General features: G+C 37.8%; 1 protein-coding gene across 2 annotated transcripts in view; it reads right to left on the reverse strand.

Moving 5' to 3' along the window:
* Nucleotides 1-25,512, reverse strand: part of CtBP (C-terminal binding protein) — a 124,018-nt gene that overhangs the window by 94,674 nt on the left and 3,832 nt on the right. For both annotated transcript variants that reach the window (XM_089093723.1, XM_089093724.1), the window contains exons 2-3: nt 22,778-23,085; nt 7,573-7,924 (exon numbers count right to left, since the gene is read on the reverse strand). In XM_089093723.1, coding sequence (XP_088949849.1) covers nt 7,573-7,924; nt 22,778-22,981 — 556 coding nt within the window. In that variant the 5' untranslated portion in view covers nt 22,982-23,085. The remainder of the gene's footprint in view (nt 1-7,572; nt 7,925-22,777; nt 23,086-25,512) is intronic.

Consider the following 25,512-nt stretch of genomic DNA (forward strand, 5'->3'; position numbering starts at 1 on the left):
TGCGTGAGAGATTTGCATTTCTTTGGGTGTAACATTACGTAACAGGACACGTTTCGGATTGCAGCTGTCGACTTAGCCAAATAGCTCGCATGACAGCTTGGAATTTTAAATATATTTTGTACTTCGTGAAGTTGTAAAAACGCTCAGGCGTAACAAAGTGTTGTAAATTTCATTTGTTGATTGCTGTTTTTGAGTGGACCAACAGAAAAATAACGAAAACAATGCATTCGTCCCAAATTCACATTATCCGAGGAAAACAGATAATTTTGAGGGACTTTCGTGTCGTTGAAGTTGCTTAGTTAGGATTAAATAAAAAAATTAACTGAAAGTAAGGAGCGACATTAAAACTTAAAACGAACAGAAATTATCCCGTATAAGAAAGGGGCTGTCCCCTCCTCAACGCCTCGCTCTTTATGCTAGTCTTTTATTTTAAAAAAAACAGAGTTGTGAGAAAGAGTCTAACTCTAGCGTGAAGAGCGAGGCGTTGAGGAGGAGACAGCGCCCCTTTCATATACGGAATAGTTTATGTTAGTTTGAACTTTTAATGTCGCTCCTTACTTTCAGTTTAAAAAAACTTGTTTTTTATTTAATGTCTGAACGTTTTTGAACTAATGCAGGTTTTGAATTTGGGTCATCGTAAATAAATAACTAAAAAGGAATTTGCACATTAATTTTACTTTTTTTGGTTAAATGGCTTACTCGAAAGTTGTTTAATTTTATTTACGAACGTTTTTATTAGTAGTAAATACATGTAACTTACGAATTAACTTCCATAACGAACTTCTATATTCATATATTATATATACGTATATTAGGGGGTTCGCCCCCTAGTCAATACCTTGCTCTTTACGCTAAAGTTCGAATTTTGTTCCAATTCTTTATGATTGACCTCTGAATCGAAGATACTGTTAGCTAGAATATAAATCTTTTATGAAATTATTAAAAACATCTTTAGTTTAAATAGCAAAGCTTTAACTATGAGGTAGACCCAATCATATACGTAATAATTTCTGTTGGTTTTTAGTTTTGATGTTGCTCCTTGATGTTGCAACTTGTTATTTTTTATTTAACTTCTGATCGTTTTTTTTAAATAATGCTGGGAAATCCAGCGCCCCCTTCATAGCAATGTCCATTTCCCTATGAAGACCTCCTCCATGAAAAGATCTTCCCGCTTAACCCCCGACCCCCCCCCCCACTACCAGGAAAAATCCCCCTGAAAACATATGTATTCTTTCCAGTAACCAATGCTACACGTGAATCATGGACAAAGATAACACTTTGCAGCCCTTCCCTCGGGGACTGTGGGGGATTAAGTCATCCTCAAAGACATAGTTATTATATTTTCAACCATGCTGAACAAAATGGCTATCTCAAAATTTTGATCGGGTAATTTTGGGAAAAAATGAGGGAGGTAGGGGCCTAGTTGTCCTCCAGTTTTTTTGGTCACTTAAAAAGGGTACTAGAACTTTTAATTTCCGTTCGAATGAGCTCCCTCACGAAATTCTAGGATCACTGGGCCGATACGATCATCCCTGGAGAAACAAAAAAAACACGCATCCGTGATCTTTCTTCTGGCAAAAAATACAAAATTCCACATTTTTGCCGATAGGATCTTGAAACCTCTTTAGTAGGGTTCTCTGAAATGCTGAATCTGATGGTGTTTCGAAAATCAGACAAATTTTCTCAGGCGCGTAACTTTTGATGGGTAAGATATTAAACTTGATGAAAGTTATATATTTGAAATCAGCACAGAAATCTGATTCTTTTGATGTATCTATTGGTATCAAAATTCCGTTTTTTAGAGTTTCGGTTACTATTGAGCCGGGTCACTCCTTATTTACAGTTCGTTACCACGACCTGTTAGATAGATTTGGGAACGGATAGTTTTACCGGGTCTATAATAAGTGTAAACGCTGTAACTCACCAACGGCTTACGGATAGATTAAATCAACACTTTACCTCAATTGATAACACCCTTAAAAAGCGAAAAAAAACGGAAAATTTTTACTCCGCCCTTGCAGAACATATCTATGATTTTCCAGAACATACTATTTTATTTAACCAAGCTAGTTTTTTCCTGACAAAAACTGGACTGATGTGATTTATCGTCGCCAGGTGCACTCTGCCGCCACGCTGCCTATTCACAGAAGTGACTTTAAAACAACACAGGAATTTCATGGTCACTTATGAACCGTCAGATGTCTCCCAAGAATGGTAGCTGAGTGTTCAGTATTACCCCTCTCTTTCATCACTTGTCGCTCATCAGTTGTTTTCTGTTAATACAGTTACATGGTAACACACCGTTACAGTTACCCGGGGGTTTAGCTACAAGGGGGTGCTGTTGAATGTGGTTGAGTTGCACGAGGGTTCAGTTAACGGGGGGGCAGTTGCACGAGGGGCCAGTTGCACGGGGGGTCGGTTATACGGGGGTTCAGTTACACGGGGTTTCAGTTACAATGGAACCGAAAATCACACCATCAGATTTAGAGTAACAGAGAACCCTTCTATCGAAGTTTCAAGCTCCTATCTGCAAAAATGTGGAATTTTGTATTTTTTGCCAGAAGAAAGATCACGGATGCGTGTTTATTTGTTGTTTTTTTTTCCCCAGGGGTGATCGTATCAACCCAGTAGTCCTAGAATATCGTGTGAGGACTCATTCGAACGGAAATTAAAAGTTCCAGTGCCCTTTGTAAGTGACCAAAAAATAGAGGGCAACTAGTCCCCCTCCCACGCACGTTATTTTCCCAGTCACCCGATCAAAATTTGAGATAGCCATTTTGTTCAGTATGGTCGAAAAATGCAATAACTATGTCTTTGAGGATGACTTAATCCCCTACAGTCCGCGGGGGAAGGTCTTCAAGTTATGAACTTTCCCAATGTTTACATTTAGTATTGATTATTGGGATGTATAGGCCTACAGAAGTTTTCGGGGGCTTGTAGTTTGGGGGCGGGGGGTTACGTGGGAGGATCTTCCCGTGGAGGAAGTTTTCATGGGAGAAGGGACTTTGCTATGAAAGGTGCGCCCGATTTCCCTGCATTATTTAAAAAAAACGATCAGAAATTAAATAAAAAAAAAAAAATTCGACTGAAAGTAAGGAGCAACATCAAAACGTACGATGAACAGAAACTATCACGCACAGGACTGGGTTTGCCCCCTAGTCATTACTCCACTCTTTACGCTAAAGTTTTTTTTGTACTTTCATCAGAGCTATTTATTCTAACTAGCGGCCTTTGTGATTAAGGGGTAATTCATAAAGAATTGGAACAGAATTTGAACTTTAGCGTAAATAGCGAGGTATTGAGTAAGGGGAGAACCTCCTAATATACCTGATAGAATATACGAATATATAAGTTTGTTAAGTAAGTTAATTCTTAAGTTACATCAGAACAAATTTTCGAGAAAGCCATTTAGCCAAAAAAAAGTAAAATTAAAACGCAAATTTCGTGTTAATTATTCATGTACGGTGAACCAAAATCAAAGCTGCATTAATTCAAAAGCGTTCAGAAATTAAATATAAAAAAACAAGTTTTTTCAACTGAAAGTAAGGAGCGACATTAAAACTTAAAACGAACGGAAATTATTCCGTACATGAAAGTGGCTGTCCCTTCTCAACGCCTCGCTCTTTACGCTAAAGTTTGACTCGGTCTCACAACTTTATTTTTTAAAACAATAAAAAAATTTTAGCGTAAAGAGCGAGGCGTTGATGAGGGGACAGCTCCTTTCATATACGGAATAATTTCTGATCGTTTTAAGCTGTAATGTCGCTCCTTACTTTCAGTTAAAAAACTTTCAGTTTTTTGTTTTTTTTATTTAATTTCATTTGAACGTGACTCGTTCAAATCGTGTAGTTGTGTCTAGCTACTTCGTTTGCTATGCTCGGCATGACATCAGCGTTTTCGAGCATGGTAAAAATAGGCTACAAAAATAGGACTCAGGGGACAGGGGCGTAATTTGCTATAGAGCAGGGGGGTAATTGCCCCAAAGACCCTACTTCGTCCCCTCCCCCAGCTGAAAATTGTTGTCTAAAAATCTTGTCAACTCTAAGATTAGCTTACATAATTCAAGCATCAACAGAAACAGATCAGTTTTGTTTAGTATGCCTTTGCCTGTATGGTAGGTATTATATCTCATTTTTCATTTTGTCATTTTGATTTGCCTTGGGAAGATCGACCCCTACTTTGCCCCCGACCAGGATTTTGACGAAATTACGCCCATGTAAAAGGGGGGGGGGGGTAATACCATTGGCATGTCCTTACTAGGAATGTCATTGCTAGAATAGGGGACACTTAATGAATACGATTGTCTATACTTTTTGAAGGGAGTCAGAAAGTTTTTGAAGCTTTTGACACTTCATTGAAACGAGAGTAAATATGCTGAGATTTGAGAGGACACAGCACACAGATACCTGGTTTGGAACCATCAATACAGTTTCGTTTGCAAATTGTTGAAGCAAATATTCAATGGTGGTCGACTGGGCAAGTTGCCATCAAAGAATGAATACTGTTTCACCCTTCTCACAGGATTTCCCTGCGTGGTATAGTCTAAATATCTTGTTGGAAATCCACCTGCGAATAATCCAGAAGTCAGCAGTGATGAGAAAATGATGAGCTTACAAATGAGAAATTTTCCTTCCGGGTAAAATGGCTTGATAGGAAATCTGTTGACGCTTTCTTTAAACCAGGAACGTAATTGAACGAATGAGGGGGCGTCCGAGTCTGGGTTACTACTTAAAATCATTATTTAATTTTATTTCCGTACTTTCCTAGAGTTGCCAATTGGTAATTCTCTTGATGTTTGGACAGATTTATTACGGGGACAAATTTTTCGCCCCTCCGACCCTGTAAGTAGTGCAACTTCCGACCTCCTAGGGGACAGTACCCCTAACCTGCCCCTGCCCGCATTTTATTTAGTTCTCAAGAAACTCGGAAGAATATTTTTACTAAACTAGACCCTATCGTCTTGTCCTACTCGTAGAAATATTTAGAACACGGAACCTACTATTTCAATCTTTAGCCACGACTTTTATGCCTAAATACTTATGTGTATAAATAACTTGTTGTTAATAGCAATAATATTCAAGAGCCCCATAACCCATTTCTTAGTTTTTCTCATATTCCTGTAAATTATTTGAATTACCACAGTCAAGTTCTATACCCTTGTCTAGCAAGGGTGCCAATTAAGGAGGGGGGAACTGTCTCCTAGATTGTGTAAAATATCTAGTCGGTAATTCCATCAAGGAATCAAATGCCCCCCCCCGAAAACCTAAACAAGTTGTCTTGTGCCATTACAAAAAAGAGTACTTATGCATTAGCCAGAAAACACACGAGAAGTGAAATTTGGTTTTAATGATAATGAATTAAAACAAAATATGATGAAAATATAATAGTGTAGAAACAAATTTGGGATATTTGCACATTAGGGGGGTGGTGTGGGGGTAAAGTATAGCATATATTACATACCTAACCTAGGTACTTTTTTTCCCCACACCGCCAAAAAGTTTAAATATTGTTCACGGAATGAGAGACCCCTTTTTGCAAAGCGTGCCAAAGGAATTCTCTTGATAAAGAAGCTGTTTGACTAGTTCCTTGCATCATGTTCGCTATACAATTTCTCGTGTGTTTTCTGGCTAATATATAAGCACCAAAAATAGTATCCTCGCACTCCCCCCCCCCAAATTTTCGTGAATTGGCACTGCTTGGGAGGATCATGGTGTTCTACAGTCAATACCCCTCGGTCTGATTAAAAGCCTGCATGGATCATACCAAAAGAAGGTTTTGATGGAGTGAAAACACATCGCAGCACCCATGGGCGTAGGCAGCATTAGGCAGCATTTTGTCTAGGGGGGGGGGTCGATAGTGTGATAGAGTTTTATTAACTGCTTTTTCCAAATCATCTGCTTTTTCAGCCATATCTAATGTAAATTTGAAGGTCTAGGGGGGCAGCGGCCCCCCCCGCCCTATGCCCAAGGCAGCACCCAAAGCTGCAAATTCCCGTAAGCCTTTGAAGAAGAGGTTATATTTAGGACAAGCAAACTATAATCCTTTTATGAAGTGTTGGCCTTTTGCCCCATGTGAAATTTGCCTCAAATTAAGGTTTAGTTTCACCTTAAATAGAGTCGGTAGCCCCTTAAAATGACGCCGAGAGCGTAGACAAGAAATAACAAGAGATGGTGATTAATTAAAAGAAAGAGGATAGTTTCGCAACGCAAGTGTGAATACATTAAAATAAAAGCTAAACAGGTTCCTGCGTGTTATCAATGTTATCTATTCAGACCGAGCCTTCATCCATATTTGGCTATTGAAGAATACAAAGAAAATCAAATAATGGTCATATTTGTTTGGTACTAGCTGTAGATAAGCCAACCCGTCTTTATGCATCAATGATTATGCCAAGCTAGCAAATGTGAAATTTGGGTTTAAATTTTCAAAAAACACTTCCTGTGCTTCAAAGATTACTCAATGGGATGTGACATTGATTTTCAAAAGCCAAATTTCTTTTTTGTCCTTACATTACTATAATTTATTTGTAGTTTACGAGTTAATTATGATTCAGGCTTCTCACAATCCAACTAATTATTCAGCCATGACTATTATTAAGTTGTTCCCCATCAAAGTAGGCTATTTCTTCTCTTACGAATAGTGTCATCATATTAGGAAGCTTAAGTGAGACTTGTACATCCCCATTAACTACAGAACCTTTCAGTAAGAAAGACGAATAATCTAGGACATGATAACCAGGATTTCTCCAACAAAAGGGTGGGTGAAAAATTAAAAAAAAAACCTTTCATCCCTTGCATAGCCAAACTATGCATATTAAAACGGGATTTCCCATGTAACAGGGGGGGGGGGCTGAATATTACTAATCCTCCGCCTGGATACGCCACTGCTAGTGGTACGATATGCCTGAACCTACTCTTACTCTAAATGGTTGGAGACACAACCTGCATTTCTTACGCTGTAGTGTTATTTGGGAGGCAGAAGGAAATTTGTTCCCTAGACATCCCCCCCCCCAAATAAGAACAATATCTGTGGAAGGGGGAGTACTTTCATTGAAAAATACTTTTTTTAGTATTTCCATTGAAAAAACGACAAAATTCCCCCTAAGATTCATTAGAAACATACATCTTATACCCCTTCCATCAACTGTCGTGATCCGACACCACTGATCCTGGTAGTCTAACCTTAATATTTATTTTTAAAATGTAAACGTTTAGATGCAAAGGATATTTTAAACAAAGAATTTGAGCATAAATGCCCAGAATTTGTTACTAAACACGGCCTTATCCTGGGGGGGGGGCAAGTTTGAACCCCATCCTGCCGAAATTTTTGTCCGAATTATGCAAAAGTACACTTACTACATTGTAATACAGAACAAAATCTTAGATACGATCCTGACTAGCCTAGGCATGTGCTAATCACGAACTACAATACCATAACGCAAGTTTCAGGCATCGTTATACCCAAAACGAGAGGCAGAATCTTCGTTTTGGGCATAACAATGTGAGGTTTCAGCAGCGGGACTAATGTCCCCTCATATTCTGCGTTGATTTTTAAAGTAACAAAGATTCTTACCAAGTCCCACGATGCCAAGAGTATCCCCACGTATCCTTGCGCATCCCTGTGCAGCTTCTCTAACCTGCTCCGGTCCGGTGAACTTCTTCCCTTCTCTCACCATATTGGCAAGCCAAAATGTCCTTCTGTATAAATTCAAAATCAAACAAAGGGTCGTATCTGCAACTTCTTCAACACCATATCCTGGAACGTTACACACCGCAATCCCAATTTCACCGGCTGCTTTAACATCAATATTGTCGACGCCACTTCCTATTCGGACGATTATACGCAGAGCTTTGAACTTTTCTAGGTCTTCCTTAGTTAGGCTGATTGTGTGCCACATCAAAGCCCCAACAGCTTCGTTCAAAACCTGAAAAAAAGAAAAAAGAAATTATTTTGGTTATTCAACATAATCAGCTCGAAAATGCCACTCTTTTAGCTTTTAAAAAAAATCGTTCAAATTTTTTTTTGGTTTCTTAGAAGTTTTCTTTTTTTGCGTAGAATTAATTGGAGTCTTCTAACCTATTTAATTTATCATATCTATTTAATTTTAATTTTGTACTCTATTTATTTCTCTCTCTCTCTCTCTGTAAGTGACTTTTTGTGATATGTGACTCATGTATCTTCCCCCTCACTTTACAGGTCAAGGACGTATCCACAATTATTTCGGGGGGGGGGGGGGGTAATTTACAAAATACATCAAACATTTTTCTTTGCATTTTTTGTCTATTTGTACAGGTCGGGCAAAAACGTCGGGGGGAGGACGTTCAAACCCGGTAACTCCCCTCCCCCTGGATGCGGCCTTGTTACAGGATAAGGAGCCTTCGGGGGGATTATAAGTGCATTATTATACATGTTTCATCATGAATAAATCTTATCTTAGTATCTGATCTTCAGATAGGCACACATGGTCGTACTTTGGAAGAATGGCAGTAAAAGTAATTTCCCAGCTAACAGATATTACAATGCACGACAATAGGCCCAATTTTACAAATATTATCTCCAAAGAAGGTATGAATGGGGGAAGGTCGTGTCATCCACCTACCTCTGTATGCAGCATGACTTTAGTGCACTGATTCAGAATTTAGACAGGCAAAGCCCTCCAGCCTCCCCCCCCCTCCTACCCAAAAAAGTTTGTCCGACTCGTAAAAACGTAACAAAAATGAATATAACCAAATTTTTGATGCGTTTTTAAAAACAAATTTGTACCCCCCCCCCCCCCAAAAAAAAATCCAGGATACGACTCTGCAGACAGGTCACATATTTTGCCCCGAAATTTTTGGGGTACAAAATTTCAAGAAATTATATAACGGTCATAATCATTGTCTAAGTTTAGAAATTCTATTTTTATTAAAATAAAGTAGAGGGCACAGTTGGCAGTAAGCATAATCAAATTGAATCTGTAATTTTCATTCTTCCCATATTTTCATCACCATTTCCTGAAAATAAAAGTAAATAGACCGAATCTAATTAATTTTATTTTTTTGTGAAACTTTGTATACAAATGTTAATAAATGAAAATCTTGTTAATAAATGAGTTTTGTTAGAACTTGGCCTAAATTTTTGCGCGAGAGGGGGTGGGGGGCAAATCAAGAATTTTCCCGGGCACAAGAGAGGCCAGAACCGCCACTAGATATGACTTAGAGTACTTATGCATTATACATAACACAGGGCTATACACGAAAGAAGTCAAGTTTGATTAATGCTAATGAAATATAATAAAATAGGATGAATATATAATAGTTTAGAAACAAATTTGGGCTATATATTTGCACATTAGGGGAGTGGGGGTAAAGCATAGCATATACTAAATACGAAACCTAACCAAACCTAGGTAAAGCATAGCATATACTAAATACGAAACCTAACCAAACCTAGGTACCTCCCCCCCTAAACCCCAAAAAACAACAGTTTAAATATTGTAAACGCAATAAGCAATCACGCTTTGCAATCAATTTGTCTTGAAAATGCCCGTTTCCATTTGTATTTCCTTGTACAGTCCTTGTAAGTACCTGACTTAGTATATATTTGAAACGATTTTCAACCCTTTGAGCAAACGCATTTCTTTGTATTCCCCCCATCCTAAAATTTTATCGTTTTTCAAAATATTCAATTTTAGAGTAAAATTGTGCGGCAAAACATACACGTATGGGGAGGGCAAGAGATCCCCCAAGGAAACGAGAATACATTGGAAGTGTACAAATAAGGAAACAAAACCGCACCCGCTTAAATCTCAATAATAATAAAACACTCCTGGTAGCACTTACCCCTCCCCCCTGGGAAACTGTATCGTGGTGCTCACAATACCTTCGTACAGGGGGATAAAGGGGCACATCCTCTTCCCACAAGTCCCAATAAATGTTCCGGAAAGGTACCGGTAAAGCAAGCTGAACCTCCAGTATGTTAGTCTAAGTCTGCACTCTTTCGAATTCCCTTCAAAATATCTTCTGGATTCTTGCCAAGAGTTTTGGCCTTTCTCATAAACCATAAACGTTTACTGGTCACCATTGTTATCTGAAATCAACCTTTTGAAATCGTAAAAAAAGCCAACATTTTATTACTGATGAAATCTTGAATGAGATAGCTAATGTTTGAGAACAAGGAAAAGGAACATGCCATTAGGTAAACTATTCGTTCTTCGAATAAATTACTGAAGAGTGGAATTTTAAACAAATGTTTCTGTGGCTTCATCAATGAATCATCAGCAGAATGAACACACTGTGTAAGCAGAATAAAGATTCACTTTGAAAATATAGTCAGAACTTGATACTGACTGTAATAAGAAAATGGGGCTGAAGGCACTATTCAAAACCCGTAGAACTGCAACATTTAAAATCTACAACAGAAATACAGATACATACTTAAAACAGGCACCCAAACCGACAGTGGCGTCAATTCACAAACATTTAGGGGGAGGGGGATTGTGCTTTCTAATATCAAGGGTGACAAATGTGTATTTATCGATTAAAAAAGTATTTTTAAGGAAAATACCCAAAAGAGGTGTTTTCAAAATCCAGGGGGCAAAAAAATCTAGAGGGGCACGGGGCTTCTATAACATCAACCCCCCCCCCCCAAAAAAAAATGAAGAAATGAGCGAGGATGGTAGAAGGGACGCATACGTACGTACGTGCCAGGTACCCGCATACACAATAGTTCATGTCTGGGGAGGAGGAAATGAAAAATGTTAAAAACAGGCAAATTCGAGTAAAATATAGAACAGTGAGAATTTTCCAAGTTCCAGACTTAAGGCCCGTGCCCTACCCAGCTAAATTCTCCAAGAAAAGGGGGAAAACTATAAGTGTCGATTCAAATGAGCAAATTCGTGAAAGCAGATAGTGAATCGACATACCTGAATTTGAAATGGAAGACAACTTCACAAGGTGGATCGTAACCAGGTTCGTGTCTAGGATTTTTTTTTCCCGGAAGGGGGAGAGGCTACAAAAAGATTTTTCGGGGGGGGGGGGTTACAAAAACTTTAAAAAGCGCATTAAAAATTTGTATTCATTTTTGTTACGTTTTTACGAGTCAAAGAGCCTTTCGCCGGGGGGGGGGGTCAAGCCCCCTTAAACCCCCTGGATACAGTCTTGATCGTAACCCTTATATTTAAACTCATCAATATCACCTTATTCAAAGAGCTTGCGCAGTGTACTTGAGACGGGGATAGGCTCAACAAATACTGAAAGAGCACTTTTTCCTTTCTTGGAAATAGACGAGATATCTCCGACACAGAATGACGAAGGAACAGTGCCGAACTAAGGAAAATCTAGGTAGTACTTGCCCCATCCTGGAAAAAAAAATCCTAGCAGCGTCCATATAGTCAGTCAGTGTAAGCATGCTCAATAGCTTATACATTATTATACGAGATAACCTTGGGGTAGGGTATTGGGTCCCTGAAATCCTAATTTTTCTAAAATTTCTGGATATTTCTTATTCAAATAATCAATTGTTTGTTTTTTTTATCAATTCCTCCTCCCCCAAAAACAATTCGTACGTACGTGCCTCCTCCTACATGCCTGATATTCTAATTGGTTATATCATTATCCAGTAATGCAAAGTGCACCATCATTCTGCGGCAGTTTGCAGAATGCAGCATGACTGGAACAAAATACCAAAGAAAAAGATAAAGCAACGCTTTATGTGGCACAATGTTAATTTTTGCCGCGCAGATTTTCGAAAACTGCCTGATTCATGGCCTTTGGCAATAGTTATTGAAGCCAAACAGGTTTCACGATGAAACCATGATTGCGGCTTTAACAAACAAAGGGCCTCAGTAAGAAACAGACACAACTTAAAACAATAGGGAAATTTTTTCCAAGACAGTGCAATTTAAATTGGTGAATATTTCGGCCCTATGTCCAAGGGCCGTCTTCAGCACAACATTAAAGAAAAAATATATATATATATAAAAAAACTTACAATAAAATACGAAGTTTAAAACTAAAAATGCTTTTAAAAAACCTTCAAAACAGCCCCACCGAAATATTCACCGATTTAAATTGCACTGTCTTGGAAAAAATTTCCCTATTGTTTTTAAGTAGTGTTTGTTTGATTTGGAAAGGCAGTGTGGTCTTCGTCCATATTTGGGCCTCAGTAAGGGCTGGGGGACCTTGTTATTTCTTAATTTTTTAAATGAAAATACCAAAAAGGGCATTTTCAATGGAAATACCGAAAAAAAAGGATTTTTCAAAATCTTGCCTTCCATCTCATACTTGACTAGTGGAAAGTTGCCAGATCAAAACTTATTTTCGACGCAACACCTTAAACTAGGGTGTTCTTTTCTAAGACCACACTGCCGTTCTATGACGAACAAGTAAATTTTCCAATGGGGACAAATCCATTTGTTTAGACATTCTAAATAAATGGATTTATCCCTATTTGAAAATTTATATGTTCAGATCAATACTCGCGAAGAGACAAGAATTGACTAATGGCATTACAGCCATATTCAAATAATTACACTCAGAACTTCAAAAGAGCGTAAAAACTTCGATATGAATGGTATTTTTGAAAACCTTGTAAAATCATAACTGAGATGAACTACTATTGCCAGTTTATTTGCTTAAGACGATAGTAGTAGAGCCAATTTTCCAACAAATTGCTTTATCAGCATAGGTCTACATCTCGAGGCGCCATGTATGCCACATATGCCCGCCACGCATGGCACAGTCCCAAAAACTCTTCATAGTTCAACCACACTTACGCCATGCTTGGCACGCGCCACATGGTGTATGTGATTTATAAAAGTCTGTGGCCCCTCAGTTGGTCTTACAAGCCAGCTTCGTCTTCATTGGATATTCTGGCATATTTTTTTTCCCAAGATTGCTCGATATTTTGGCACGTTTTTTGCCGTCACGACTTGTCGCGAATAACCGCTTGTAGTCAAACTAAGTCGATGCCATACAAACATAAACAGTTAACCTTAATTTTAGACAGCCGATACCCATAAGAATGTGCTTAATTTTGATTCTGAAAAACAGCCAAAAGACAAAGGTGAAACCATTAAAGCTTGACCGTAATTAATTTCACACAAATAACAATACATTTTCACGACTACAGTGTAACTTTAAAAGCATAGTTAAAATATGGCAGAGTATCAAATTTATTACGCATCTAAAAACCGCATAATTTCTACTTGATTGATATTGAATTTAGCACGGTCTCCTTATCATGAACAAAACGGCTGCTTAGATAATCCAGCTAACCAGAAAAAGGAGTCTTTTAAAAATTTTCAATGACGAAATTTTTCCAAGGGTATGAGGATATCCATAATTTACGCTTACGGTACGCAGTGAACAGTAGCAACTTTTCCCTTCACTACGCTAAAACTACTTTTGTTATTTTCCGTTTTTTCACCACCAATAAAAACTATTCTCTTACTTTCTCGTGGACCATGGATTTCCCAGGGTCTGTTGAATTGCTCTACCGCTTACCGGCAGTCAGTAGGCGTAGAAAAAACTATCCCGCGCACTCGACGGCCCCAGGAGCTCACAAACTTTCAGAAATTCGGTTCATCCGGTGGTTCGTGCCAAGGACGATGAAAATATGCCACGCGATGCGAAACTATGTGGCATAAGTGGCGTTCCAAAATGTACACCAGTGTTGGAAAGCGGATACGCTTATTGTGAATGTAATGAGGTAATATTTATTTTATTAAAGTTATATTGAGATTTAACTTTTTGTGACCCATTCATTAATAAATAAATAAAAAGCAGATGGATTCGTCCAGACTTCCTATAGGCGATGAGTTAGCCACCAAAAAAAATCGGAGACTTTCCATGGTCTAATCCTAATTCGAATCTTTCTTTAAACTACGTTTATTTGTGTATTCAAGTCAATATATTATGCTAATTAAGATGAGAAAAGATTTATTCATAATCCCCTAAAGGCTCCTTGACCTGTTTAACTCCTTACTCAATTCTTTGTTGAGTTTTTTGTTTAATCCTTTAAATACGTTTTTTCTATGTACATTTAGGTGGTTTACGACTGTTTTAATAATTAAACTATTTCCAAAACTACAATGTTATTAGTATTAAACGGAATTACAGGTCTGAAAAGGGAAGTATTGATATAATGGGAAAGCTCCGTCCAACATACTAGCACATCAACGCAAACACAAGGGAGGGAGCATTAAAACCGCACCCTAAAATCTTATGACCTTCCCATTGAGTTCCAGCGATTTTCATATAAATAGCCTCTTTTTTCGACCCCCTCCCCCTCTCAGCATTCTTCTTATCAAAAAGCACCATTATATTTCTACTAAGGGCAGGAAGGACCCGGTGAGCCATAATTTTCTTCACAAAAAGCCTAAAACTAAGAATTAAAGGTACTGTCCCATTATGCGGGCCTCTCGAGCTAATCACTATAGAGTAGGCAATGATAGCAAGGTTTTCATTGCGTAAACGATATTAAACTGTGTTTTTTTTTTTGGGGGGGGGGGTTAGGGGGGAAAGGCACCTAGGTTAGGTTGCGTTAGGTTATGTATTTAATATATGCAATGCTTTACCCCCCCCCCCCTTATGTGCAAATATATAGCCCAAATTTGTTTCTAAGCTATTATATATTCATCCTATTTTATTAGCATTAACCAAACTTGACTTTTTAGAGAGGCCCGCATAATGGAATAGTACCGAATTAAAACTCAAAAATAGAAGAGTGGCCACCATGTTAATGAAATCCAAAAGGTTTTAATGTAGACAGCAAAACCATAGCATTATATGAAATTGATTTAATATTACCATGCAAGGAAAGCATGACAACATTATGAAAACATTTCGAACAAATTATAGCCCTTCAGCTATTGCATTGAAGAGCTAAACAATTATAAGTTGGCTTATTACGAAGGTTAGAAAAACCCATATTTTGCAAATTGGCCATGGCTAAAACCGAGGGCGGATTCACTGGACACTTTCGTATATACCTAGCTAGAGGCATGAGGCACAAGCACCAGGTACAGGGAAACACGCCACTGTATTACCTTGTGACTTCATTGACTACCTTTGGTTAAAAATTCAACATTGGGAGCAGAGAAAACTGTCAGGTTGTTTTAATCGTTATTTGACTGTATCATTTTTTAAGCATTCCCAAATCTGACAATACAGACAATTTGCTGTCTAAAATCAAAATACATTACAAACCCATGTATTTTGAAAATGATGGTATTATGCAAAGGACTGACCCGTAGCTGGAGATTGGGAGGGCATACTAATGACCTATGTAACTTCACAATTAATACAACTTGACAAATAGTAATGATTTTTTTTTGTATTATTACAAGTTATGTCTGAAACCCGTGGACTGGAACCTACAGTTTCACCAAGATTACAGTGGAACCTACAGTTTCAACCCGTGGCCTTATTCAAGAGATGGTACCGGGTTTGACCCCCCCCCAAAAAAAAAAATTCTGACTTGTAAAAAAAAGGTAACAATATGCCTATAATAAATGTTTGACGTGTTCGTAGGATATGGCCTTGAATTCAACACCATAATGGAGGAAGAAGCAAAAGTCAAAAGAAAATTCATCAAACAAAACCCAAGGCGTTAAGCTGGTGTTTTGTGCCGCCGTTGATTGTAAAAACAGCAATAGCCCGTTAGTTGTTTTAGTGCTCAAATAGGTAAAACAAATGAATCAAGTAAATGTAAACAGTCACAAAATACCTCAATAACGGTCAGAAAATACCTCAATAGCCTACCACAAGTATAGTTCAATCATCAGACACATTCAACAAATGTAGGGAAGTCGTTTAGCGGTTTCTAACGGCTTAGCAAAGAACCCGACACATTTTAATACGAGAAAATTGAACGCTTCCAAAAAGAACCCGATTTGGTAGTTAAAGCTAAAAACTACCTGTGTTAATTATCTTTGAACTGTATAAAGGGTTGCTAAAACCTTTCAAACCCAGGAAGGGAGACATATCACTTTTGAGCATATTCGCCTTTAGTGACTTATGTTCTTATTTTTTTTCACTCATTACTGGTTTATTATCTTTACAATATGGTTCTAGCCTTTAACTGAACTTCTTTTTATCATTATCTAAAATTATGCCTATTTTTGTTGTTATAATCACCGCAAAAAATGGAGGGGCTTTCGAGTCCTTGCCCTCTCCCAAAATTAAGATTTGATATTGCTCATGCACGTTGTATCATTTGATTAACCTATTTTTGCAATCTCTATCTTCGATGGTGTACCCTCCGCCCAAAATATATTCATCAAATATATTCAATATATGCATGCATGTGTTTCCACCAATGCCATGTACGCTTCCACCATTAAATCATGCTATTAAGAGTTGAGTAGCGCCTGTTCTCGGTGGTTCTCATTTGACTCCCAATCAGTCAAAAACATAAATCATTTCTGATCTGCATCGAAGTCTAAAATTTCACTTGTTATGTTAAGAAGCTAGAGTTTCAATATGAGTGTCCTAAAACAAAGCACAGTGTAGCATACAGATGGCTTTCAATTTCCACCAAAGTTAGTATTCAAGAGTTTCTATAGGCTATTTGCTGACTACAAGACTAGTAATGGAATGCGGACGTCAAACATCAAAACACGGAAAGTAAACATTTCAAAAATGATGTTCGAATTCCATCAAAGTATGTATTCAAGGGTTCTTTGAAATTATTTATAAATAAATACGAGGCCCAGCCAAGCAGAGCACAGTGAGTAGTTATCACTCGTTGCCTATGCGGAACACCCGGCAGTCGATCTGATCAAATCTTGAATGATATTACGATTTTAAGATAGTCAATTCTGAAACGGCCTCGAGCAGAATGACGACGGGTCAAATTTTCGTAACAACATCCGATACACCTTGCCTTTCAAAAAACCCTTTGATCGAATCTGCGGTAGGAATTATAAGCCATATGTGAGGCAGAGCATATTAAATGTTGTGTTTTGATTAAAATGCTTAAATTTATTATTCGTAATAAAAAAAAAACTTAAATATCAACTGTTGTGAACATCGTAGTTTGTAAGCAAAGAAAAAACAACTGTTTGGCCTCACGTTCCTCTGGTTTTCATCAAGTGATGTGAAAATTTGTAACAATATAATAATGAAACCCAACGTCTCTTTGAACCAGTGATCAAAGACACAGCCAGGATTTTCTAAGGTTAGCAAGCAGCAAGGGGAGACAATTCTTCTTTCATTTCCCAAAAAATGTTTTAATTCACCAAAAATTGAAATGTATTCTTTTTTATTATCTCACAATGTACATCCCATACAGCCTTTTGTCCATGCACAGGCTTGCTATATTTGCTTTTAAAAATTATTTGAAGACATTTAGTAAAATGACTTTTACTTTCATTGTGAGCCTCACGGATCACTTGTGGTACTTTGTTGGGGAAATTCCTGCAAATCGAAATGGTTGAATTAGAATCAGGTTGCCATCAAGCCAGGACTAATTGGAGAAAAAGCCAAGACAGATAGTCAGAGTGAGAGGCACAGATGGCATAAGCCTTTTTCAGAATTGTATAAAAAATGACGCCATTTCTCTTGTTGATAGTCTTAACATGCATCCAACCTTGGGCGGAACTAAGGTAGATAGTCACGGAATAAGGGTATTTCAAATAATCTTTGAATTTATACGAGCCATTTGAAGGCAATTGGACACCCCAAATAAAAGGTTTTCAAACACTTATGACTGACCATGTCCACAGGACCTTGAAGACAATTGGGCAACTGAGATCCTTCTCATTATATGAGCTTTGTCTACTGGAATTTTTGGGTTGAATCATGGCAGACAATATCCACTAGACGTGTATGCAAAACGGGGGACTGAATTTGCTCATACTCACAGGGGAACGAGTGATATTTATCCTAATAGGCTCGCCTGCTTAGAGTCTCAGGCGGACTACCGTGTTTTAGGATTGACACATGACCGACAATTCTCCTGGACTCATAGGCGAACGGGGAGACCTATGGTTTCCCAAGTGTCTGGGTAAACGGCGGGAGTAACTATGGTTCTCTCATTGGATAAATACTTTTTTTTGTTAGATTTAGGAGAGGCATGCCTGCTTAGAGTATCAGGCAGATTGACCAAGTTTTAGAATTGACACATGACCATTAAATCGCCTGGAACAGTCCAGGCAAACAAGCGTTCAAAGCCTAATAGAGCCCGCCCGCCTAGAGTGTCAGGCAAGTGAGTCGATGTAGAAGCTCAGGCAGTTGTGCTAACAAAAAATTAATTAAATATTGGTTGACCGACAAGTCGCCTAAATTCTTTTTAGTTTTCAAGACCAGAAAATTAAAGAGTATAATGTAGGGGGGGGGGGGGGCATCAGAACAGCCAAAAAAGACGAATATACAGAAAATCGTCACCTATTGGGGGAACAGAAGACAATATTTCCTCTGCGTGATGAGCGCCTTCAGGAAACTTCCCAGGGGGGAGGGGTTGCAACCAGGAACTTTGTTTTGATCAGAAGTAAAATGCAAATTCTTGCTTTCTAATTTTTGTATATTTTTAATGTCTTCTCGTTTCTCAGGGGGGGGGGGTGTCACTCCCTGCCCTCCCTCCATTCGGTGCCAATGCTCTGCGTATGTGCACACACTGAGACGGTTAGGGATGTTGGGGCGTGAGGGGTATTTACCAGATATGTGTCCAAGAAACCATAGTAGAAAAAACAAAGTTGATAGCGAAGGGGCTATGAGTAGTAAATGCTAACAGGGGAAGGGTTCAACTTTTATTCCCATGGATCGATGCTGAACCTTACAAGAATTGTTGATAAGAAAGGCTCATTGTTTACATCAAACACAAAATGTCAACCTGTTCATGAAAGAGCGGCTATGCTCTACTTAGTCGGCTACAACATTTAAAATTTATTACTTTTAAAATTGGCATCAAAATTAATTTTTACGGTTTTCACAGATGGATTGGTATCCGGCATTTTACCCAACTAGGAACTATGAAAGGGAATAGGAGCCAAGACATTTTTTAGCGTTATCCCAAGGACTGCGCCAGGGAAATCAGAATTTGAAGTCTTCTCAACAGAAGGATTTACTCCTAAACTGAAATATTTAACGCATAACAACTAAAAGCTTGCAAGCTATCCAAGCATGGAACCACGGGGGGGGGGGGGGTACACAAGACATTTGTACCGATTTCCTGCTTAAATGACCAAGATCATACAAAAGTGTCGAATTTGTAATATTCATATGACGAAGACATATGACGCTTGCATTCAAGGCCGTATCCAGGGGGTTAGGGGGTTTGAGCCCCCCCCCCCGAAATGGTTGTCCTACCTATAAAAACGTACAAAAAAAATGAATATAAACAAATTTGTGATGCGTTTTGAAGTTTTTTTTTTGTAAAACCCTCCCCAAAACAAAATCCTGGATACGTTCTTGCGTGCATTTACGTGCTTGCGAGCAGGTACTACTACATTAAACGGACGCTTTTATATACTGTATATGGAATGTCAAACGGGAGATGATACAGATACCGGGACAGATACCCGGTACTAAAACAGTTGTTAGAGTGGAATTGAATAAAACGGGTGATCTAATATGGTATGCTTTACCCCCCTAGTGTGCAAATATATAACCCAAATTGTTTATAAACTGTTATATATTCATCCTATTTTATTTTATTAGCATTAACCAAACTTGACTTCTTTAGCAGTATATAGAAGTGTCCGTATAATACACCAGTACCAACGAGCAGTACCTCTCTCCGAAAGCCTAACGACTTGTTCTACAATTCCTTTTAGTATCCATAAAATTCGCTGATTTTTTGCGTTTGTTCTCATATGTGCCCCCCCTCCAAGAAATAAGATCCTGTGTATACGTCCATATAAGATTCTCATTGCCCTAAATGGAGCAAAGTGGATATTGAGCACAATACAATCACCATTCTTAAGTTATGCAAGGGACAGCTGAATCATTTTGATTGTTGCATCCTTTCTGAATCAATGACCAGACGACAAGAGTTATTTATTGAAATCCACTTCCCTACCTGTTAGCACATGAGGGTTGCACATGGTTTTGTAGAAACAGATGTTTCAAAGGCTCTCGGAGAAGGAAGAGAAATTAGTTTAAACAGACAAAAATTCCATATTTTATAGCCGAATTCATAAATCGAAATAACGAGTTTCAGTCTAAGTTCTCGGCAAAGGCGGGACGCAACCATACCCCTCGAGTGGGAGGATGTCAAGAGGTCTCCACTGAGTGGGATAGACCATTCAAAAGTTTGCTTTAACGTAGACTAATTCAAAGAGTCCGATTTGGTACAAAAATAACCCGGTTTTCCTGCACTAAATAATGTCCTTTCAATGTCTTGAGAAGTCCATAAGATGTACATTTAAAGGGTGGGTAGAATTTCCTACCCCTCTCCCGTTCACAGGTAGTCAAAGTTCACAATGCTAATAGAACGATATCTGCTTTCAGAAATTGCGTTCTGGCAACATCTCTAAAATCATGTAACTGACAACAGCTCTAAAATTATATGACTGACAACGCCTCAAAAATCGAGCAATAACGGCCGGAACTATAGGTTGCTATTTAGCGAGTCTCAGTCAGTTTTATTTATGCTTATGAATGAAGTTTCAAGAATCTAAAATGAACTTTAAAAAAAGAAAGCTGAAAGAGGGCCGTTTTCCAAACAACTAAAGAATCGTGTTTTAAATCGACAACATTAAAGAGATCCAGGAAGACTGTTGCTAAGAATTAATAAGAGGTCACCAAGCCTAAGTAACAAATACACCTGTGAGACACCTCTGTTACAGGCCAATGACCCTTTGGGGGAAAAGTAACATGTCATATCGTATGTATATTTAATGAAGAATAAATCTTATCTTAGAACTTGCCAATTGTAACACAAAATAAATTCTTGCCCGCGGAGAGCTGCGTCTGATTTTGTGCATTCACATTAAATCTTTCCATGCAGGAGACAAATGTCAAACAATTTGAGCCTTAATCACACACTCTGGACGTTAGTTAATTCTAAGAAAGGATGTCTTTTAATAGATTCTACACCTGGATATTAAAGTAACTTCAAGATATATCATGCCTGTTTAAAACGACTGTTTGATAAGTTCACACATTTTTTGTGGGGTTGATGCTTCAAAGAAGTGTGTTCCGCCCAGGTAATTGAATCGTTTGCCTCTCTTCATGTATTTTTTGTCAAAAAAAAAAACTATCGAAAGCCAAGAACCCAAATCAAAAGATATCCCTTGCACACCAAAAAACTGACTCTCAGCGATAGCAGTTTAGTGTCGCTAGATTGCAGTGAAAATAATAATAATAAAATATTATTCATCAAGCAATGACGAATCCTTGTGTCAGAGCAGAGACGTTAGTCTATTGTTTAAACCTGCCCGTCACAAGAATTTTGAATTCAAGGGTCGTTTCAACTGACCTTGAAGTGAATATTTATTTAGTTGAGAAACTGAGGCCGTCTCAGGAGGTTTGGTGCTAATTAGTTGTAAGTAGCTGTGGTATAAATGAAAAGAAGAAATCAAGCATGTTTCACAACATTGTGTAAAGCATTTATTATCCAATTCAAAACCTATTTTTCGTAGAGAATGTGTTTTAATTTTGGATGGCCGGACTGCAGACTGAGTCCAAGCTCTGAAGGGCTGAGCGCTTTTTTGTGTTTGTTTTTTTTGGGTAGGGGTTCTTATCCATAAAATGGGCAGAGTTTTTGACCCAAATATCTAAATCTGTGTGCATTTTTTTTAATGAATCATTTCAGAGGGGTTTCTGAGGCCATTCTTGGTGGTGGGGCACCTCTCCCTAGCCCATACTAATATGAATGTTTAGGATGACCCCTAAACAATACCAAGAGATTTTTTTGAAAGGTAATGTATTTTTTTATATTGAAATCAATTAAGATTAGCATGGAGCTAAAAAATTTGAAAATTATTAACGATTCCTTTTACCATAAAAATAACTTTGCTGTTCGGGTGCCTTTAAAACACAAAATTTCTCAGTTAAGATTTTTCTCAAAATAATGCATAAACAGTTATTGAAAAGCTCTAATCAAATAATGTATGTTAATAATTTCTTTACTTTTGGAAACTTGCCAAAGAATCCTCTCTTTAAGCAGACTTTCAAGAAGATATCAGATTATAAAGATAATGGAGCAAGAATGGAAAACACTAACCGAATAAAAGAGAAAATGAAAATAATATTAGTGGATATGATCTTGTCAGAAAACAAATTATTAGAGACAATCTTAGATAGTAACAAAGAAAGACGACAAGTGATTGTCCTAGAGGTCAGTAGCCCATTCCTGTCAATTAAGTATAACGTATATATATATATATATATATATATATATATATATATATATATATATATATATCCGTCTTGAGAAAATTTGACGTGGTGGGCCCGATGGACCCAGTAAACCTATAAGGCTTAAACTCGGAAGTATTAGCACGGTAAATGGGCACTGAAAAGATTTTAATTCTTGTGAAACATCATTTTTTAACATTTTTTTGTCAGCTCTTGAAAAAGCTTTGGCCTACAACGCAATATCTGGCATGGTTCCATCTACCTACAGGAATGTTGAGGCATAATAAAATATGTAAAAATTAGTTTTGACACATAAAATATCTTGAGACACAGGAAGATTAAAACGTATAGAAATTTTGATTGTTAAAAACAAAATCAAACTTGTGTATAGAAATCTGTTTGGGATGCAGGTTAACTTTTCAGGGAGTAGTTTGACAAAAAAATATTATTCAGAACTAAAAAAAAATAATTAAAAACAAAACAAAATCAAATACCTTTTCATGGATTTCTGATGTAGACTGAGCATCACAAAAAGCCACTGTAGCAACATCTTTTAAAATGGGCATCTCAATGGAACAATCTCTACCATCAAGGAGGGCCACTAGTGGCCGAGCATGGAGGGGGCCATTGCCCAAAGGGCCACCCCTCACCCCCTCCATACGTGGACGCTTTTGAGGCAACAGTTTGCCGCTGAGCATAAACTTTTATCTCACAAAGTATCGTCTGCGCCGAATACGGTCACAAACGGGTCAAACAGGTTTTGATTCAAATATGCGCTCTGAGCAATTACTGTCTTTGTCAGCTGAAATAAAACAATTTAGAATCAGAACCAGACAAATTAGAGATATAACAAACTGATGGTGCCATATTTAAAAGGACTGGACAGTCATAGCACGCTTCCAGCTAAAGATGGTCAAATTTTATGCGGGCTTTCGAACTAGGATTTCTTTCTAAATTAACCTTAATTCAGGGCCATATCCAAGGGCGGTAGGGGGTTTGAACTAACCCCCAAATTTTTGTCAGAGTCGTAAAAAGATGAATATAAACCAATTTTTTATACGTTTTTGAGTTTTTATTTGTGTACCCCCTCCCAAAAAAAAACTTGGATACGGTCCTGCTTATTTTTGAGTGTTTTTAAAACCAACTCATGTAAGTATGGCCCAGTAATATTGATTTTTCATGCTGAATTTGCGCAAATGCTAAGTTTGAGATTTAAGCCCATCCAACATTAATTATTAGTATGCTTGGCCAATGAATGTTCTCACATTGACGTCCATGTCCTACTAGGGACCAGCTTGTCGTTTATACGCTCTTGTACAGTTGAGGAAAAAAAAAAAATATATATGTCCAGTCCTTTGGGAGCAGGGTCGTAGAACAAGACGAAAATTTATTTCAGGGAAGAGGATTAAGTTCGTAAAACCTCCAAAATCAGAAAACCTATACAAAAAGGCGAATACCCGGATATTCCAAATTGGCAGAGCAACGAACCCGAAGGCCCCCTGCCCACATAAAAACTTCCCACATGACGAGAAGTTTTTAATGTTGCGAAAACACGCCTTCACCTCCAAAAACATGCTTGATTTATATCGACTTTATTTTTAGGTAATTATCCCTGGGAAACAGTTTTCCTCTCCAGAAATTTTCTTTGTGCTCCGAACGAATTATGTGCACTTAATATGAACGTCAATGCATCCAGGGGGAATTACATTTAGACCCCCCCCCAAAAAAATGTCCGATTAGTGTCTGACTCGTAAAAACGCAACAAAATTGCATATAGACACATTTCGATGCATTTAAAAAAAAAATAATTGTGTAGCCCCCCCCCCCAAAAAAAAAAATTAAGAATAATTCAAAAACACAGGTAGATTTTTCTTGGCAGGGGGTCTTCAGCGAAACAGTATTTAAATTAGAGAGGGTGAGCAAACTCTCTTACAGCAAGCTAGACGGTTCTTTCTGTAGTGTTACTGAGGTGTGTACCATTGGTATACATGTGTGCCCCCCCCCCCGCAATCCCGTGTCCTTTTTTATGTCCATACCCCGTTGGCTGTTCATAGTTTGCAATGTAGACATTATAATATTAGCAGCCCTAGGGCATGAGGCTTGCCCTTTAATTGCATGTACTTCCCTTATAAATTATGTCTTCGGGGTACTTCATGCAGAGCAGAAAGTTAATCGGCTTACTGAATCAAGTATTACCGCTAGCAAACCGACTATTCAATACGTAAAAAAAACTGAAGTCAAAAAATTCCAAGCAATTGGCTGACGTTAATTCAAAAGGTGTCATTGAAGTCCAAGAAAATGAAATTTGCGTGTTGTTTTTCTTTCCTGGGTAAAGAAAGACAAAAAATGGAACATTGCTTGGATGGAAAAAAAACATGTGAGCAGATACGCTGATTTTAAAACGAAAACAATTGAATGAAAAATTAAATGAGTCCAAAGGAAGAATGAACAAGGGAGAAATTCCCCCCTCCATTTGGCACTCCTGGCTGTTGGGGGACTAAAGATATAGTAACATTTTTATTTTTTAAATTAAAAATAAGGTATGCTACATTCTGCTAAAACCAACAGGGCATGTTTTTCGGTACTTTTCAATTAGCTGGTACCCACGTGATATATTGTATAGGGAAGATGCTAAAGGAAACTAGTCAAACGGGTATCTGCCAATAGAGAATTGGATCGCAAACCATGGTTTGTCATTGCGTTTATAATATTTAAACTATTGTTTTTTAGGGTTTAGGGGGGGGTACCTATGTTAGGTTACGTATTTAATATATGCTATGCTTTACCCCCCACCCACCTAATGTGCAAATACACAGCCCAAATTTGTTTCTAAACTGTTATATTTTCATCATATTTTGTTTTATTTTATTAGCATTAACCAAACTTGACTTGTTGCGTGGGTACCAGCTAAATGAAAAGTACCTGTTTTTCAATACGCTATACACATGGATGCATTCAACAAGCCGATGAGATTTTTCATAATGTTATCTGAAAATACGATAGATGACACAAAATCCACTTAGGCAAGCTTTGTATTAGGCTTTGAAAAGCAAAAGTTTCAGAAATAGATCTAAAGGCAAGGCCAGCCAAGCACTTAAACGCTTAAACACTTGCCAAGGCAAGAGTTTAAGCCTTACATCTTCACTAAATCCTGGTTTTGTAAGGTTTTAAAAGAAGTTAGGAAATGTGTCTTAAATTTGAAACAAATAATAATATGGCCTAAATCCAA

The sequence above is a fragment of the Artemia sp. Qi Xiang Cuo genome, chromosome 8 (genome assembly GCF_049724085.1).
Source record: "Artemia sp. Qi Xiang Cuo chromosome 8, ASM4972408v1, whole genome shotgun sequence".
Lineage (NCBI taxonomy): Eukaryota > Metazoa > Arthropoda > Branchiopoda > Anostraca > Artemiidae > Artemia > Artemia sp. Qi Xiang Cuo.